Below are 18,308 nucleotides of genomic sequence, written 5' to 3'. Positions count from 1 at the left end.
TATGATTGTTTGTTCTTTTACATGTAGTCGAGTTTGTGCATCTCCTCCACACACAATGGTGTGGGAATTTGGTTCTAACACAAACCATAGAGTAAATTCTTCAACCTAATTGAAGGCATGTTTTGTCATTGAGAATGTATTGATTCAGGTATACCCAGTCATATTGGGACTTTCATATAAATCTCCTTATCTAGATCCCTACAATGATGTGCAGTGACCACATCCATAAGCTGCATACTCAGTCTTTTGAAAAATAGTAAATTGATTAAGTAGTGAAACATAATAATGTCCATTACGGGAGAATACGTTTCCTTATTATCAATCCTAGGGCGTTGTGAGAAACCTTTCACCACGAGGTGGACCTTATATTGTATGACCTCATTATTATTATTATGTTTCCTTACGATTAGCCATTTGAAGCCTACCAGTTTCTCGTCTGAGGGTGTTTGAACGACTAGTCCGAACGTGCGACGTTTTGCTAAGGAATCAAGTTCAACTTAGATTGCCTCATCCTATTTTGGCCAGTCAGATTGACATTCAACTTCAACAATGGATCATAGTTCGATGTCATCGCTCTGTACTATTTCGACGACTGCATAAGCAAACACATTACTGATAATGATCTCGTTCAGTTTCCACATGTCTTCCAAACTAGTTGCCAGAGATCTCAAAGTTCACAGGATAGGGACTCATATCCCATGATCCAGAAGAATGCCAAGTTGTGGACGAACGAGGTAGAGAGAACAACCAAGCTTAGGATGACTTACGATGTCCCTTTATGTGTCGCTGCTATCCTCTTCTAAGGAAGTTTGCTCTTCTTACTAACATGTTTGCCTCGATTCAGGGAGGGGACATTGACTGGTTAGTTGCCAATATTGTTCTTCGTCTATCATGAATGACATGCTCTTTCGGAACACAAGATCCAACTGGGGTGACCTTAGGAACATCAATCCTTGCATGGTCATTTGTAACAGGAATGTGTGATAATGTGACTGTCGCTAGATCAGTACAGACATCTAGCAGATTTTGAGCTACGATTTTTGTTGTCTCGCTTTCATATTCAAATGGTAGAAAAATTAATATTTGGATATGAAAGGGCAAAAAAAAAAAAAAAAAAAAAAAAAACACTGTTACCGAGAGTAGTAAAATTGAAATTAAACAGAAAAAAAAAAAGTAGTGGATGGTAGCACAAGCGTAAGAAAAACCCAATGGGATTCCCACATGATAACCCACCCCCAATTACTCTGTTTCCCTCTGGATTCCTGTGCACGGTGCGTGATATAATTTATAAACAGTGTTTTTCCGCCCATTTGAAAAATGAGCTTAAAAGAAAGAAAGCAGATATTCAGACAGAGCATCCAAGATTTTTCTGCTGTCTCTCACTCCCTCACCCGCATTTCTCGTGAATTTCATTCCCTTTCTATTGAAACCACCCCCACAAAAATTAAATAATTAAAATTAACAATATACAATCTTCAAACCCTAACTTCCATCAACCCCAATTGTCTCCTCCTTTCAGCTTCTTCTTTGGAGTTCATGTTCAAGGTAAAGGTTAATGATTTTTTATTATTTGTTTATATTTTTATTCCTATTTTCTGTATGAGTCTGATTTTACTTGGTGTGAATTGTGATGTACATTAATTTTGTTAATTTATTGTTTTTGTTGGTGATTTGGAATGATGGGGTTTTTGTTTTCGTTTGTTTTGAAAGATCTGTGTTAAAAAAAATTGATTTGAAATGGCTGAATGTGTCTGTTTGTTGATAGTAAGTTTGGGTTGTCTGTGTGGGGATGATTGTGTTGGATTTGTGAACAAGATTTGTTGTTTGCCTTATGTTCTGGAGGTATTATCGATACGTGACTCTGTCATTCTTCGTAGTCTCCAAAGTGGTGGGAGTGGCACTTCTTACTTTTGTTTCTTTCCGTTAAGCTGTAATTGGCCAGTTAACCGTTGTGTGCAGGTGACGATTGGTGTTGTTATTGTCAAAACTTTCGGTCATTGCAATCGTTGATTGCTTAAATGTTGTACTTCTTGTTAATAAAGATCGAATTGGATGTCCTTTTGTTTTATTCTTTTGGATCTTACCTTGAAATTGAAGAAATAATGAATTAGATTGTTGACATCTTTACTAATTGAGGTTGAAGTAATATCAGTTAACGATTCCCTTTACCTTTCGATTACATTTGGTTCTATATAAATTGGTATTAGTTTTAGGTAATATTTATGCTAATTTTAGTATTCTGTGGATAAAGCATAGACATGGCTGATACTTTTAGGAAATAGAAATTTGATGACTTTTGATATTAACTGAAATGTAGCAATCATGGCCGGCTTTGGATGCTGCATTTTGGACCAAGTAAAGGAATAGTGTTGGGGCACTTCAGTCTGCAAAAAATCAGCATGGCTCTAGCAAACTTCAGGGGATATGTAGCTCTATTTCCTTTTTCTGTGGCTCGGTATCTTAACAATGCTTCGTCAGAAGTGGGTTAGTATGAATTCTCAAGGATATTACATCATCTGCTGTATTTCATTTGGTTCATGAAAAATGAGTACATTGCGCTCGACGTGTGAAATTGTTGAATCAAGAGAAGAGGTCCATTCGGAGTCCAAAATGGATGAGGAAGGTGGAAAACACTGTATGCTGAAATCAGAAAACAAATATTCCATCGAGGATGATATTAATCAGCTTTTTCAGGCAATTGGTGGTAGAAAGTCAGCTAGGATATCAGGTATGTCGCATGAGGCTAGTAAAGAAGCTTTGAGGAAGAGTGCTATGAAAAGGCCAATGAGAGTTAGTTCATCAAATGCATCAGGTATCGGAATTTCAGAGCCTGTGAGTTTGAAACAAGCACTAAGAGGATTGTGCATCACTCAGGCATCAGAGTTGGCTGCCATGAAGCGGTTTTCGAGGCCAGGTCGTTCGTCAGGGGTCTCAGAATCAGGAACTATCAAAAGGTTGTATGGCACAGTGGTAGCCGAGGCCAACGGGACTGGCCTGCCTATGACTGAAGGTAAAGGGAATTATGTAGAGGTGTCCCTTGTGCCTGAAGCATCCAAAAATTCTGAAAACAATCCTGGGTCCATGCAATCAGAGACACAGGTTGATACGGCCACAAATTTGGGCGCTGCACTGATGCCAGATGCTAGTAAGATCAGATTAGCACCACATGATCAAATTGCTCCTTCTTCATCATCAATGAAAAGTGAGATATCAAAGGGAGAAGATAGAGAACTGGAATCAGCAGAATCTTCATCTTGCTTTCATGATAGCAAGAAAATCATGCAGAGGGGTGCAGTTGCTTCTATCTCAACCGAAGTTCCAATTAATACTTCAAATTCAAACAAGGGGCTGCACTCTGCTTCTTCTCCATCTGGCTCTAGCACTGGTAGTAAGGTAAGCAAATCCTCTGGCAGTAGTTCACATTTAATCAAGCCGGTACCAAGGAGCAAAAATATTGTTAAGAAAAAAGTGCATGATTCAAGTTCTGGCTCTAGTAGTTCGAAATCAGATAACCGACAGGTTGATAATGATGCATGCTCTAGTACTAGTAAGTTAAAGGACCAGACACTCAACTGTATTCCGAAGCATGAAGGGAAAGGAAATGAGAAAGAGTCTCTAGCATCAAGCACTACGAGTCTTAGCAAAGAAATGAATTCAGGTACAAGCAAACCAGATTTCTCCTCAAATAGCAGCAGTAGGATTAACTCTGTAGTGACAAAAGTTGATGAGAGGTCAAGATCAAGGGAAAACGGGGATTTTTCACAAAGCTCAAAAAGTAGCATTGGTGACTATAGCAGCACTACATGCACTAGTGAGGAAAGCAGTCTAAGTGGTTCTGGTCGTAGCGGCAAGAGGCCTCACATGTCAAGAGACTTGAGATGGGAAGCCATCCATCACGTACAGAAGCAGCATGGAAGCTTAGGTTTGAAGCACTTTAAGTTGCTTAGAAGGATTGGTTCCGGGGACATTGGGACTGTTTATCTTGCTGAGCTAACTGGAACAAATTGCATATTTGCTTTGAAAGTGATGGACAACGAGTTTTTGGCTACCAGGAAGAAAATGATCAGGGCTCAAACAGAAAGAGAGATACTAGAAATACTGGATCATCCGTTTCTTCCTACACTATATTCCCATTGTGTGTCAGATAAGCTCTCATGTTTGGTTATGGAGTACTGTCCGGGTGGGGATCTGCATGTGCTGCGGCAAAAGCAACCTGGCAGGAGTTTCTGTGAACAAGCAGCCAGGTACCTATTTCTTTTTAAGGTCCACTTGTAGTTAACTGTGCCTGCGCTTTTTTAGCTGCGGAAGACGATCAAATGCATACATTTGACATTATTATTTAGTAGGTTACATGTTTGTCTTCCCCTGATTTTCCATTTCTGGAAAAATTCCTTTGATAGTTGTTTGATTCTAGTGCTTACTTTATGTTACATCTTTCTTTTTTTCTCCTTGAGTTTCCGAAATCGGCTTGTCAAGCATATAAGACCTAGCAGTCAACTGTAGGTGAAGATGGTATTTACACTAGATAACATGCTCTGGCCATGTGTATACATGTTTGGTTTGTTAAATTAGATGATTTTATTTCGTGGGATTTAAACTCGTGATCTAATAACATCGAAACAATCTCATTTTGCCTATTGGAATGTAGAAAGCATTGGCCACTAAGGGCTGCCCTGGTGCCTTTAGAGAACTACATGATTGATTTACATCAGCGCAATTGTACTCCAGTATTTTAAATGTTCAATAGACTGATTTCAAGCAATTTTATACTGTTTCTTCAGATTTTATGTTGCTGAAGTCCTCCTTGCCCTGGAGTATTTACACATGCTAGGAGTTGTGTATCGAGACTTGAAACCAGAAAATATTTTGGTCCGAGAAGATGGCCACATCATGCTCACAGATTTTGATTTGTCACTTAGATGTGCTGTCAATCCAACGCTGCTTAAATCATCCTCTCCTGTTTTGGAGAGCACAAGAAAAATGTCAAGCCCATGCATAGAATCTAGCTGCATTGATCCATTTTGCCTTCAACCATCCTGGCAAGTTCCATGCTTCACTCCCAGACTTCTATCCGCCACTGCAAAATCTCGAAAAATGAAATCTGAGCTTGCTGCCCAGGTCACCCCACTGCCACAGCTTGTAGTGGAGCCAACTAGTGCCCGGTCCAACTCATTTGTTGGAACCCATGAATACCTTGCCCCAGAGATCATTAAAGGAGAAGGCCATGGGAGTGCTGTTGATTGGTGGACATACGGAATCTTTTTGTTTGAGCTGTTATATGGTAAGACACCCTTCAAGGGGTCAGGAAACGAGGATACATTATCCAATGTTGTTTCGAAAAGTCTCAAGTTCCCAAGTACCCCTATAGTGAGTTTTTATGCAAGAGATCTGATCAGAGGCCTCTTAATAAAGGACCCTGAAAATCGTCTAGGATCAGTGAAAGGGGCTGCAGAGATCAAGCAGCATCCTTTCTTTGAAGGCCTAAATTGGGCATTGATTCGGTGTGCAGTACCGCCAGAGCTTCCCAAGTGGGGTGATGTTGGAATTTGTACACCGTCTGCTTCACAGAAACAGGAGAGCTCAGGTTGCAAGGAGCTGGAGGGTATAGGAGAGCATATAGACTTTGAGCTGTTTTAAATCTTTTACATTGGGAAGAAAGGTGATGTTCTTTTTCCGAAATGTCTTTTCGGTTTCAACTGATGATATAGCTTATAGTGTAAATTAAATGTAACTCGAAATACTGGTGGATAGTTGTAGAGCATGGATACTGATACAGTAGCTGAGAGATGGAAATCGGATTAGCATTTTTCGTGTTCTTTTTGTCTTATAACTCGGGTGTATTCATGTTGCCAGAACTTCTTCTCTTCCCGCAATATGATCCGGTAAGAGATGCAAGTTTCTACCCTCATCACGTGAAGGTCATGTAATTACTTATGTTCTTTTCCAAGTTAAAAATATCCAATTTACCTGCTCTCTCGGGTTGTGAAGTGTTTAACGCTCTCGCGGACAGGCTTCCTTCTAGTTCCTTTCGTTGTTTGTTTCCGTTTTCTTTCCCTGGCCGGGAAGGATGGAAGCTTAGTTGAGAGTGTGGTTCTGTATGAAGCGCTTTTAATCCCTAGTGCTTAAGTTGGAAGCAAAACATTTCATTAAAAGCATAAGTGCATATTATGTATTCTCTTGAAAGTACTTGGTGAAGCACTTTCGCACTTTATAAAGTTTTTGTAACTAAACAAAGTATGATCAAAGGGGATTATCGATGGTGGTAACCGTTGTATCTTTATTTAAAATTCAAGACCCAACGGTTAAAAGCTATACGGCGCCATAGATTTTTTTTTTTTATTGAAGACTGTCCTTCAAAGAGTTCTCATGTAAGAAGCAGCTCTACTCGTAAGCTTGTTATAATTGTTTATTTGTTGGTAAAACTACAAGCTTGTCATGGAACAACGTTTGGAATTGCTCTTGGTGGAACATTGCTCTCCTCTTAATAGCATTCCCACAACGAACCGTTAATTTGTTTGATTCATATCGAATATTGTATGTCTCTGAATTGAAGGAATATTTTTCTAGAAATGATCTTTAGTTCTCCATAAAAATAATAAATTTTTTTGATAATGACGTTTATACTGTGAAATGATGTTATATTGTTATTGAAGATGAAACGCTCCTTACATGCCAAGTATTTATCCTTGTAGGAATAAAAGCACCGCCACTCAACTCCATAGCCATAAGCACTTTTCTATAACCAAATCTAGAATGAAGGCATTGCACGCTGCAGCAGCAACCCCTCTAAATTTACAATTTTGCCACTCCACCGACCACCACTCCCTAAAACCCCCATTTCTTCTTCTTCCTCCCCAATTCCCACCCCTCCAAACTCCAACCTCTCCTTCAATTTCTCTCAAACCCGGCACCCGTTTCTCATCTGGGTCCGCAATCAAAGCATCAATGGCGGCTCCTACTCCGTCCACGGCGGCGGAGACCAAGCCCTTCGCCGTCCTCTTTGTGTGCCTCGGCAACATCTGCAGAAGCCCGGCTGCCGAAGGGGTATTTCGAGACTTGGTCAACAAAAGGGGTTTGGATTCCAAGTTTAAGATTGATTCAGCTGGAACTATTGATTACCATGAGGTAGGACCTAATTTTCAATCATATATTTTGATAAGACGATATTCTAAACTGCTCTAATTTACGAAAATGGATTCTAACTTGGGTGAAAGCCGGGCGGGCACGCTTCCATGGCTAACTGGTCTAATCCACGTCTACGCTATCACCACTGCTTAGTTTCTGAGAAAACGTAGAAAGTATATGAATTGTTTCATTTGATTTTGGTGGTGTTAATAAGTATAATTTCTGAATTTTAATTGTATTTTTGGTGTTAAAAGGGGAATCTAGCAGACCCGAGGATGAGGGCAGCCTCGAAAAGGCGTGGCATTGAGATAACTTCATTATCGAGGCCAATCCGGCTGCCTGATTTTCGCGATTTTGATCTTATTCTTGCAATGGACAATCAAAACCGAGGTGGGATTATTAATGTTGATTCCAAGAATCATCACATGCATTTTACTTGGCATTCTTGAAAGTTTTGATCATCCCCTTGTATGTTTTCATACTCGAATATTTGTACATGTTTATAACTCTATATGTATGTGTTATACTGGATTAACCTGTGGTATGGATGTTGGCTACAGCTGATATAATAGAGGCGTTTAATCGGTGGAAATTTAGAGAACCTTTACCTGAGGACGCTCACAAAAAGGTCTGTAATTTGTACTTAGTACTCGGTTAAAGGATGCTTCCATGGAGTGGTATGGGTTTTATTCCTTGATTTTCATAAGTGGTTATTCGTAATGCAGGTTAAGTTAATGTGCTCTTACTGTAAGAAACATGATGAAACTGAAGTGCCGGACCCTTATTATGGTGGACCACAAGGTTTTGAGAAGGTGATACTGTAAATTCCCGTTAATCATCGTTCTTCAGCTTATCATTAATATATCAAGTGCCTGCATCTAAAGTGTCAGCATATAACATGATGGTTTTATCTGTTATGCAATGCTTGTGAGGAATTTAGTGAACTTATCAACGATTGACGCATTACAGTGACAAGGGCTGTATACAATATTGATAACATGCTCATGGTTTCAATATATATCTCAAACCTTGTTAACCATGCCTTACAAATAACAATTACTAGAATATAATTCGAACTGATTTTTTGTTGTAGTGTTTGTAAAATGTTCTCCTTGCAGCTGATAAAGTTTTTGTTCAAATATATAGGTCTGCACAGTCAAAAAACCCTTTCGTGTTCATTTTTCGTTTATATTTTTTTATGTGATGGCATCTGAAGATCATTTCCGTATTCTACCTTTTCAGTTTCTATTTACTCTATACGATGTTTCTTTAGAGCATGCAGGGTTTTGAATCAGTGTCTAATCTTTGAATTCTTTAATCGAGGTAAATGAAGTTTGATGACACTATAAATACAACGCTTGTTGTGTTATTCAACAAGCTATCCCGAACCGAAATTTTAGGATTTAAATCTGTTAAACAGTAGGAAGATGATCCTGTTTTTTTCTTGGTTGTTTAACTATTTAACCAGAATACAATGACTCATTTTTCTATTAAAAGAGAGAAGTCCCAGAAAACCGTAGGGAGAGAAAAAACGCAATTCACTACTGCACAGTCAAGAACTCAATAAAGGAATTCAACCATTGGATTTTGCTTATATAACTTTGAAAGGATGATATATATATATATATATATATGTATGTATGTATGTATGTATGTATGTTTACAAAATGAGAGAAAATAAGGAGAAACTGTAAAAGAAAGATAATCCGGCTAGCTACTGGCATTGAGTTCTTATACTTTTGTAGATTGGTGCTAATTATGAAACATCATTATCTTGCAGGTTTTAGATTTACTTGAAGATGCGTGTGAATCATTGTTGGACAGCATCTTGGCTGAGAACAAACACATCTTTGATTCTTAAACTCACTGTGAAATCCAGTTGGATTGATTTTAGGGATTTCGGTTGATCAGCAAACTGTCCATTTTGCATAATGCTTCTTGTTTGTTTGTTATGTAAAGCAGCTTTTGCTCAAGATCCGACGCCATTACATAAGATCCACATTGTCATTTGTAAGTGAACGGTAGCTTCAACAGAGAATTTATCGCTAACTTCACTTGATCACTCAAAAATATTGGTGCATCACTTGATTTAATCAAGGCACTGGATTACGCGTGTCAATTTTTGAGTCGTAGTTTACCCCGACAGAAAATAGAAATGAAAAGTTATTCGATTACAAGTCTATCGGTTTGTTTGTCCGTTGTCTCTTTGCTCTTGTTTTGTAGGTGAAAACAATGTTCAGAAGGGAGGAAATCAAGTGCATCTTGGTGAAGATGCTACAACTCTGGTAACTACCCGAGTTACAAGCCCTTCTACTCGTGTAAGATGCTAGATACATTGTCATGCCAAAGATCCTTCAACTCGTGGTAGTTGTACTTCTTTATACATGTGGAAATTCTTTATCTAAAAACTTCAAAAACAAAAGCGTATATCGAGCATTACTCGGAGACAATATCGTGATGTCTACAACTGTTTACAGTATTAAAACTAGCTATGTTAAATACATTAGCCGTATGTTGACGCAAATGTACAATGATACTGACCTGGCTTCTTCCGCTGCAAATGAACTAATTCGGAAACATTTGAGACTTGAATGCTCCGCCAGATCTTCGTTTCTTCATACTAAAATCTGTTTTTTCCAACCGCGTTTCCTTCTCGGACTGGCGCTTATCATGCACGAAAGTGCATTTACAAGCTCCGAATCCTCTTCATTCACAAGCTTCTTTGCTGCACTTGGGTCGGCAAGGAGGAGCTTCGCTACAAGATATCCAGCAGCCGACCAAGTCTGATACAGCTGTGCCTTCTTTCCGATAAACCTCGCTCGCTTGGTGTCATAATATTCAGGCCAATTGTCAGTAGATATGCGCTTCTCAGCAACCTCGACGGCCTTTGCTGCAATTTCTGGTCGATTAAGCTTGATGCATGCCACGGTGAGCTGAAACAATCCCGCAACGGTGTTAACTCACACAAACAATCAGATCACTGCTAGATGCTAATGCAAGAAGAGGTAAACTTTGCATTCTTTTCAACACTTGAAAATTACATCTTCAAAGTCGTTGGAGGTGGGACTTGGGAGGGGAAAGAAACAGCCTTCACTGAAATCCGAATAAAAGATTTACCTGCCAGAGCAACGTTGGCCACGAGCCTCCATTGTGATAAGACCAGGGACTACAACATAAAATCAGATAAAGGGGGTGTTAGGAAACAGGAGAGTGAATTTTTCAGAAAGTCGAGGATGGAATCATTACGTATTTTTGGGATCGCTGCCTGCGACGATTTGCCATTCCTGGCCTTCGAGAGCAGGGTAACATATTTTAAACGGCATGTCTGCTACTAATTCATCCCATTTTGATTCAATAAGATCCAGTATAGCATGCGACTGCTCGTCTGTTGCAAGACTACTTACAATAGACCATAAGTTTCCGAGAGAAAAGAAACGAAAGTCCATGTGCGCAGGCTGCAGGTTTCCAATCAAGTACCCGCCTGTACTGGGCATGAATCCCATCAGCCACGACGGAATCTGATCTGGGTAAATATTGAACTTATTAACAGCATCATACGAGTATTCCTCTGTCATGTATCGGTAAATTTCATTCAGTTTTTTCAAATCAATCCAGTAATATTCCCTGATATGGAAGGACAATGCAACCAGACGGTTGTTAAGCGCTCGCGCAAGGTCTGCTGATGCTTCCTCTGGAGCAAGCATCTCGCGCGCACCAAGTAATGCTGAATAAAACAGTGCCTGCAAGGACAGAAAACACTCCAATGACTCTAAAAGCATTCACTAGAAATAAGCAATGAAATGACATGCACACAAACAGATAAAAGAATTCATTCGAAATATATGTACCTGAATCTCCAGAGGATGGCCATGAATTCCCATGCGGCGATCTATCATGCAAGAACCATCTGTAACCAATAATGTTGGAAACATATCAAAACCATCAGCAAGACATAGCTTTAAAATCATTTTTATCCCCGTTTGCACATCGACTCTTTCCTGCACTGAAACATCTCCAGAGCATTTTCCATAAGCTCGTAACAATATAATCCACCATAACCCTACAGAAAGATCAAAAGCCAGAGACTTATTAACTGATGATGTGACGGACTTGAAATTAAAATGATACTACCTCCCTATCGGGTTTGGATCATCGAAAAACTAGATTGAATTTCAAAGATAATTTACAAATAGAACACACTTCCTACCAGAGTCAACTGGGGCAACTCGACCAATAGCAGAGTCACCAAAGTCAGGATCCAATACATCTTCAGTTGCAAAATCATCACCTTCGAGTGGAACAGTGCGAACCTTAAAACTGGCTGGCATTAGTCCTTGACCAGGACTATAGCTATCCATGGTTTTCTCCCAGCTCTGTAATAAAAGGGAGGGTGATTCAGTAGGACAGAAACAAATTAAACTTAAAAAGGAGTATGTTCACATAGAAGAAATTGAAAGATAAGATAAATTCAATAGAACAGCATAAACAAATTAAACTACGGAAAATGAAGGTCGGCATTTATAACAGAATTCATGTTTCCAAAGAGCTACCTGGCCCTCTCTAATCATGAATTTTTGCAATCACTAATCTGTCAGAAGCCAAAGGATTCATATGTAGACAATCCGTTGGTGTGTAATGCACCAAACCAAATGATTTAAATAGAATACCAAATGAATTTAATTCAAAATTAAGCAACTGTGTATATGCGTATTACTCGACTAGGAGAGTATTTTACCTGCAACTGAAGGGTATAAAGAATGAAGTTCCGCACAATATCATACTCCCCTTTTAAAAGGAAAGCTATCCCAGAAGGTATGAAGTCACGAATAAAGACCTGATCGTAATTAAGAGTACTAGGAGAGCTTGGATCATTAGAGGCAATGGTTCCAATAGGATTGTTACAATAATAGACCATGGAGTTCTTTATTAAGGTCCATGCTTCCTCCTCAATCGAATTGGCCTTCGACTTCTGCGTAGAACCTTTAATTTTTCTAGCCGCAGTCGCCTTGCTATTTGACCCAAAACCTCCATCTTCATGTTTCAGTTGTTGATCCGCCTTGAATTCATAATTATCTGGAGTAGGACTAGTTACACCATTAGGCGGAAATGGTATTGCTTTATCTGATTCGTCTACAAAAATTTCCCCGTGCTGATCTTCTGCGGTTGCCCCTCTGAAATTCTCTGCCTGTTGACATTTGCAACTCATTGAATCAAACCTTCTAACATGATTCTTTCCATGAAAAACATCATTTCTCCCCTGAAACGCACATATCCTCCTGCGGTCCCACGAAACTCTCGCATTTGTACACACTTGGGCACTCACCGAACTTCTTTTCCGCGCAGTATTCACACCAGACTTAACAGAAACAATTCCATTTATATTTCTCAAACATATATTAAAACAGGCAAATCGAGGTAATGCCCCAGACATAACTTGTCGAACAGCTTCCGAAGTAGCCATTGGGCACAACGTATACAACTAACTCTTCCGAAAACCTTAAATTAACCCCTCTGATGACGAAACCTCGATTAAGTACATTCGATATTCAACACCCCTTGTCTCAATTAAGGCACCTACATCAACACATTAGCTTAAACTCATCAACTACTGCAATTAAACTTGCCCAACATTGCTAATTCAATCTGTTCCACCAAACTAGAACCGAAAACTGAAAACGAAATGGTTATCATCAAACAGAATTTGCCCTCCATTCAATCACATAAACAAAGTTCAAAAAGCATGAATTCAACAAGCATGCACAGACAAAGTGGCAGGATTTCAGTATCCAAAAACAACAAATTTGGATTTTTCATATTGAATATTAAATTTGGCTAAAGTTGTACTGTTTTCGAATCTTACCTCAGAAACCCTACACCTAAAGGGGAGAGTTTGTCGAGCGTGGCACCAAAAAGACGACAGTACTCATACACGCAACGAACCAGGACTGAGCTTCTGCAATAACGATATTTTGCTTTGGCTTCCAGAAAAAGAGGAATTTTATATTTATGGTTTGAATTTTATCGAGATAATATAAGGGATATTTGTCTTTGGTCCAACAAATGAGAATCGTCCTCGTATACGCACTTGCTCATGCACAGTATCAACAAGCTGGAGGTATATGATTTGTCAACTCAATCAACCAAAAAAAACATGATACAGAGCAGAAAATTTTCATTCTGATCGAAACACGGATAGAATACCATGTATTTTAATTTAAGTGGTGATAAATTTTATTTGTTAAAGTTATTAACTTTTTAACACACATATCCTACAATTTATACAGTAACACGTGATTTATTATCCGTGTTTCGATCACATTGAAAAATATCCGTGTCTCCTTGTCTAACTCTGTTACACGTGCCCCAATCCTAACTATTACAAATCAATGTCTCGTTTGTAACTCCTTGTCTAATTCTTTTACACGTGCCCCAATCCTGACTATTACAAATCAGTAATACACGTAACAAGTATTCATCAACCACATCATTGACTAATCCACCTTTGTATCTTGATTGGTTCTTACTGGATTAGAGTGGATTCAAGATTTGTGAAGTTCAATGTTTGTTTCTGACGAAGACTAGTTTTAGTGGGATTAAGACTAATGGACTCACTAAATGGCCTTAGCAAGACTTACTGAATAACATGGGACTGCAAGCCTCACAAAATGAGACGTCAAATTCAATACTTCAAATTTAAATTTAATGGCTGACTTGGCATCCACCATCTCCGACGCCAAGACCCCCTATCTCTGCCATCCTCTATCTGGCGTCCTCCATCTCAGACCATCTCCTATCCGACTGCGCCGTCTCTGAGATTTTTGAATTGGATTTTGGGTTTTATAAAACGAAGGATCTTCTCAGACTCCTCGTCATCCCCGATCCGACTGCGCTATCTATGAGATTTTTGAATTGGATTCTGGGTTTTATAAAACGAAGCATCCTGGGTTGTTTGGACTGCATCCTGTATTTTTTGGATTAGCTTCTGGAATTTTTGAAATAAGGGTTGGATTCAGGGAAAAAGAGGGGAAGAGAGAGAGTTTGATAAAGAAGGGTCTTCTTCATCTGGACACACAAGGTTTGTTTTGCAAATGGGTTTCTTTTGGAAGGCATGGGAATTCCATGAAAGAGGATTGGTTTTGCGATTTGAGGTTTGGGTTCTGGGAATTCGATGAAGCAACAAAGGTTTGAGAGGATGAGGTTCACAGAGAAGTAGAATCTGTGATGGTATAAAATGATTATGATATTTATTTTTGGGTAAATTACACATTAACACCTCAGGTTTGAAATCTATTGCAATCTTTTTGACCAGCGACCCGACCCGACGAAATCCATGATTTTCGATGCCTTTCACTGTGGTTTTTCGGCGAATTGAAGCCACTCACCACCTGGAATCGACCTAGCATCCCTTCCTCTACCACTTTCATCCAAAACCGGAGTCAAATTAGCATTGGTTTCATGAAGAACTGCATCATTAGGTGTTATGGTCCCTTGCCGGTGATCCATCATTTCTAAAGTGTTCCTCTTTGACCACCACCACCACCAAAAGGCTCCCCTTAAGCCCAGGAACAAACCCCAAACCAGTTTGGGGGCAGTGCAGCGACATGTTAGATGAATCGAAGCTCATTTTATTCGAGGGTTTCGATGGATCGAGGACCATTTCAAGTGTTTCCAGGCCTAATTGAGCCTTACATGTTTGTAAAATTTGGTAATTTTTGGAGTTTGTCGAAATTCATGGTTTCCATTCGCCGGAAACCGCTGCCTGTGGTAACACGTGGCCAGTGGGCTGATGTTTCCTTTTTAAGTTAATTTTGACATTCTAAAATTATATTTGATATTCGTTTGATGTGATTCAATTGTTTGAGTTTAATATTGTAAATGATCGCCATTTGAATATTTTAGAAAATGGTTTAATTAACAGTGAACTAGGAATGACTTGATCCCGTTTGAGGGTATGCAAGTAGTCTAACAAAAAGGTTAAATGTAGCCATAACATGACCGAACTAAATTTATTGGGGTTTATAGAGTATTAATTAACCATGACATTGTTTTTTGGCCTACCACTAGATTTTGCTTCCAAATAATTTTTCTATAATTTTGGGTCGTTATAGTAATGCCTCCATCTCAACTTGCATTGCCTTTGTCCACTTTAGATCTCTCAAGGCTTCTTTCATTTTGGTAGGTATTTTAATAGTTTTCATTTGTTAAACAAGTGCACAATATTGCGGCGAGAGTCGATAAGTAGAGACATAGCTAGCAATTGAATATCACACCTTCCCTTCTGGAAAGTACCTGTCTGGTGGCTTTCCTCTATTTTGTTGAGGAGGCAACACAGAAGAAGATCTATTAATATTTGAGTGAGCACTTACCTTAGAGATATCTGTTGGATCATATATGTGTGCTTGAGGAATATTGACTCCATTATTTGATCTCGATGAGTATGGCTGGGAGTAAAAAATAACTCATCTTCAGAGAAGGTTACATCCATGGTGACGTACATATGTCGAGTAGATGGATGATAACATTTATAGCCCTTTTGTTAAGGACTAAAGCTAAGGAACATACACCATACCGCATATGGATCAAGTTTGCTTTGTTGATTTTTGTGAAAATGTACATGTGCCACACAACCAAAAACCCGAGGTTTGAGATGAAGAGTGGAGGGTAGCAAAACATGATTGGCAAGCACGGCCAAAGGTGTTCTAAAAGAGAGAACATGCGAGGGCATTCAGTTCATGAGATAAATAATATAGGTGACTGCATCAGCCCTGTATATCTTGGGTGCACAACTACCAATAAGAAGAGCATAGGGAATCTCAAGGATGTGCCCATTTTTTCGTTCGGCAACTCCATTTTGTTGTGGGGTTTGAGGACACGTAGTTTAATAAAGAATGCCTTTTTTTTTGTAAGAAACTGAGAAAGATCCTAATTAAGATACTCACCACCATTGTCTGACCGAAGCACTTTAATAGGGAGTGGATATTGAGTATAGACCATGTGATAAAAAGTTTTCAAGATGGCCCCCACATCGCTTTTATTATTCATGAGGTATAACCAAGTCAACAGTCATCAACAAATGTTACGAACCAACGCACACCATGCTAAGTAGTAACCAAAGATGGACCCCACACATCAGAATGAATTAACTCAAACGGCATTGTTCTTTTATTCAAAATTGGAGAATATGAAGCTCGATGACTTTTAGCTAATGTGAAAACATCACACTTTAACAAGGACTCTGGAATATTACCAAATAATGACGGAAGCAATTTTCGAAAATAACCAAAGAAGGCATGACTGAGCCGATAATGCCACAACTGAACAGTCTTCAATTTTCCATTGTCACGAACTTGAACTTGATGAATACGACCCTGTGCAACATCATCAGCATAATACAACCCCTTTTCTCTTAGTACCACGTCCAATGATTTACTGAGTGCAGATATCTTGAAGTAGATAGAAAAAATGGAAATATTTGCACACTATAGTTTAATTGCTCGATAACTTGTCCCACATATAATCAGAGTTTAGAGAGTGCGGGAACAAGTAAACAGTTATGTAAGGAGAGAGTAGGAGTGAGTGCTATCAAACAAGCCCTTGTAACTTGGGCCACACCATCATTAGCAATGATAATACTATCTCAAGGTAGTGGTGTTGTAGAGCTAAAAAGGGACTGATCAGAAGTCATATGATCAGTGGCTCTAAAGTTAATGATCCAACCTGTATCAGGAATAACAAATGCAATTAAAGCAAAGCCCGTGTTACCTGGATTGTCGAACTGTTCTTGGGAACTAATTAGATTTAATAGGGACAGCCGTTGACCCAGGTTGCTTGGGTCCAAATCTAGTGCATGGTTGTTGTCCGCTAGTGGGTTTAGCAAGCCCACGGTTGTTTTGTCCACTCGGCAAGCTCACGGTTTCTTTTTCGCTGGCATCAACACTTGTATCAAGTATTACGAATGAGAGTTTACATGTTGTTGTTGATTTTTTGATTTAAATTGTAATGTATTTCATATATTTTGATGCACAAGAGACCAATTTTATATGATAGAAAAGATGAGAGAGATGGCCACAAGCAACTAACCGGGAAACCCTAGTGACCGGATAAACCTAGGCTTAATCCAATCCTTAAAGCAAGGAGATTACACCAAACACTAGGTTAAAGAGCTAATCATGTCAACTCCCTTAAATCAAGGGAAGATAGTTGTTCTACACCTTGAGATAATGATGACCTTGATATCTAGGATTTGGTGACCCTAGAAACCGAAAGACCAAATGTGTGTACATTTCAACACTCCCTTTCAAGCTGGATCGAGGAGGTTAATCAATGCAAGCTTGCCCAAAATACGATGAAATTAAATCGATGAATGTGCCTTGGTAAAAAGATTTGCTTGTTAATCATGGCTTCGCGTGAATATTGTCCGGATGACGTGAGTTTGAACTTGAGCCTTGATGAAATGGCAGTCCACTTTAATATGTTTGGTTCTTTCATGAAAAATAGGGTTAGCAGCGACGTGCATGGCTGCCTGATTATCACACATAAGTGACATAGAAGTAGAATTAGGAAACCATAAGTCTGAAAAGAGGCCTTTAAGCCAGATTAGTTGACAAGTCGTGGCCGCCATTGCTCAATATTCAGCCTCTGCACTGCAGCGAGCGATAACTTGTTGCTTCTTACTCTTCCATGTGACTAGATTTCCACCAACAAATGTACAATAGGCTGTAGTAGATTTTTCTCCCTATGGAACCTTTGAGATATTGTGGGATTCTCTTAACAATGTTGAGATGATTCATAGTGGGAGAGTGCATGAATTGACCGGCCAATCTCACTGTATATCTGAAATCCGGACGAGTGAAAATGATGTAAATAAGCTTGCCCACCAATCTTTGATAGTAGCTTACATCATGCATAGTTTCTCCATTAATGGCAAGCTTCAATTTACAATCAATAGGTGTGATAGCAGGTTTGCAATCTAACATTTTAGCTTCATTGAGAAGGTCCATCATATATTTGCGTTAATGTAGAAATAACCCCTTTGAAGATGTTGCCATTTCGATTCCCAAAAAATACTTTAACCTCCCCAAATATTTGATAGCAAAAGTTTGGTGTAGTAAGAGCTTCAGAGCTTCAATCTCAATGGCACTATCTCCAGTGATGATGAGATCATCAACATAAATAAGGACCAT

The 18,308-nt window shown here is 39.1% G+C and overlaps 3 protein-coding genes across 4 annotated transcripts; 2 read left to right on the top strand and 1 right to left on the bottom strand.

Annotated features, from left to right (window-relative positions):
• The first annotated feature begins 1,178 nt into the window (after positions 1–1,178).
• On the top strand, positions 1,179–5,973 carry LOC137742076 (serine/threonine-protein kinase D6PK). Its single transcript, XM_068481822.2, has 3 exons — positions 1,179–1,545; positions 2,318–4,244; positions 4,782–5,973. The coding sequence occupies exons 2-3, from the start codon at positions 2,545–2,547 to the stop codon at positions 5,635–5,637; spliced, it is 2,556 nt and encodes an 851-aa protein (XP_068337923.2). The 5' UTR covers positions 1,179–1,545; positions 2,318–2,544; the 3' UTR covers positions 5,638–5,973.
• A 742-nt stretch (positions 5,974–6,715) lies between these two features.
• Positions 6,716–9,637, top strand: LOC137741945 (protein-tyrosine phosphatase). The gene is made up of 6 exons (XM_068481648.2): positions 6,716–7,125; positions 7,380–7,515; positions 7,686–7,753; positions 7,851–7,937; positions 8,906–9,135; positions 9,349–9,637. Exons 1-5 carry the CDS (start codon positions 6,754–6,756, stop codon positions 8,984–8,986), a joined length of 744 nt encoding a protein of 247 aa, XP_068337749.2. The 5' UTR covers positions 6,716–6,753; the 3' UTR covers positions 8,987–9,135; positions 9,349–9,637.
• On the bottom strand, positions 9,503–13,304 carry LOC137741944 (alkaline/neutral invertase E, chloroplastic). 2 transcript variants are annotated; one of them, XM_068481646.2, is made up of 7 exons: positions 12,986–13,304; positions 11,861–12,699; positions 11,333–11,498; positions 10,974–11,185; positions 10,372–10,865; positions 10,243–10,291; positions 9,503–10,058 (listed from the first exon to the last, which is right to left on the bottom strand). In XM_068481646.2, exons 2-7 carry the CDS (start codon positions 12,584–12,586, stop codon positions 9,741–9,743), a joined length of 1,965 nt encoding a protein of 654 aa, XP_068337747.2. In that variant the 5' UTR covers positions 12,587–12,699; positions 12,986–13,304; the 3' UTR covers positions 9,503–9,740. The 2 variants fall into 2 exon arrangements, with proteins under 2 accessions (XP_068337747.2, XP_088536741.1); XM_088680615.1 differs by having other exon boundaries at positions 10,167–10,291; positions 12,986–13,183.
• Positions 13,305–18,308: the final 5,004 nt, after the last annotated feature.

The sequence above is a fragment of the Pyrus communis genome, chromosome 11, assembly GCF_041283825.1.
Source record: "Pyrus communis isolate YQ-2024b chromosome 11, ASM4128382v1, whole genome shotgun sequence".
In the NCBI taxonomy this organism is placed as follows: domain Eukaryota; kingdom Viridiplantae; phylum Streptophyta; class Magnoliopsida; order Rosales; family Rosaceae; genus Pyrus; species Pyrus communis.
This window is presented reverse-complemented; position numbering and strand designations above follow the sequence as displayed.

What these genes read in the sequence shown, in the direction of transcription:
- LOC137742076 (XM_068481822.2), top strand. Translation starts at nt 2,545, where the DNA reads ATGAGTACATTGCGCTCGACGTGTGAAATTGTTGAATCAAGAGAAGAG. An exon ending in TTCTGTGAACAAGCAGCCAG is followed by an intron (nt 4,245 to 4,781) that starts GTACCTATTTCT and finishes CTGTTTCTTCAG; the next exon opens with ATTTTATGTTGCTGAAGTCC.
- LOC137741944 (XM_068481646.2), bottom strand. Translation starts at nt 12,586, where the DNA reads ATGGCTACTTCGGAAGCTGTTCGACAAGTTATGTCTGGGGCATTACCT. An exon ending in TTTATACCCTTCAGTTGCAG is followed by an intron (nt 11,499 to 11,860) that starts GTAAAATACTCT and finishes CTTTTATTACAG; the next exon opens with AGCTGGGAGAAAACCATGGA. An exon ending in GGCCAACGTTGCTCTGGCAG is followed by an intron (nt 10,059 to 10,242) that starts GTAAATCTTTTA and finishes GGATTGTTTCAG; the next exon opens with CTCACCGTGGCATGCATCAA.
- LOC137741945 (XM_068481648.2), top strand. Translation starts at nt 6,754, where the DNA reads ATGAAGGCATTGCACGCTGCAGCAGCAACCCCTCTAAATTTACAATTT. An exon ending in GAACTATTGATTACCATGAG is followed by an intron (nt 7,126 to 7,379) that starts GTAGGACCTAAT and finishes TGGTGTTAAAAG; the next exon opens with GGGAATCTAGCAGACCCGAG. An exon ending in GACCACAAGGTTTTGAGAAG is followed by an intron (nt 7,938 to 8,905) that starts GTGATACTGTAA and finishes ATTATCTTGCAG; the next exon opens with GTTTTAGATTTACTTGAAGA.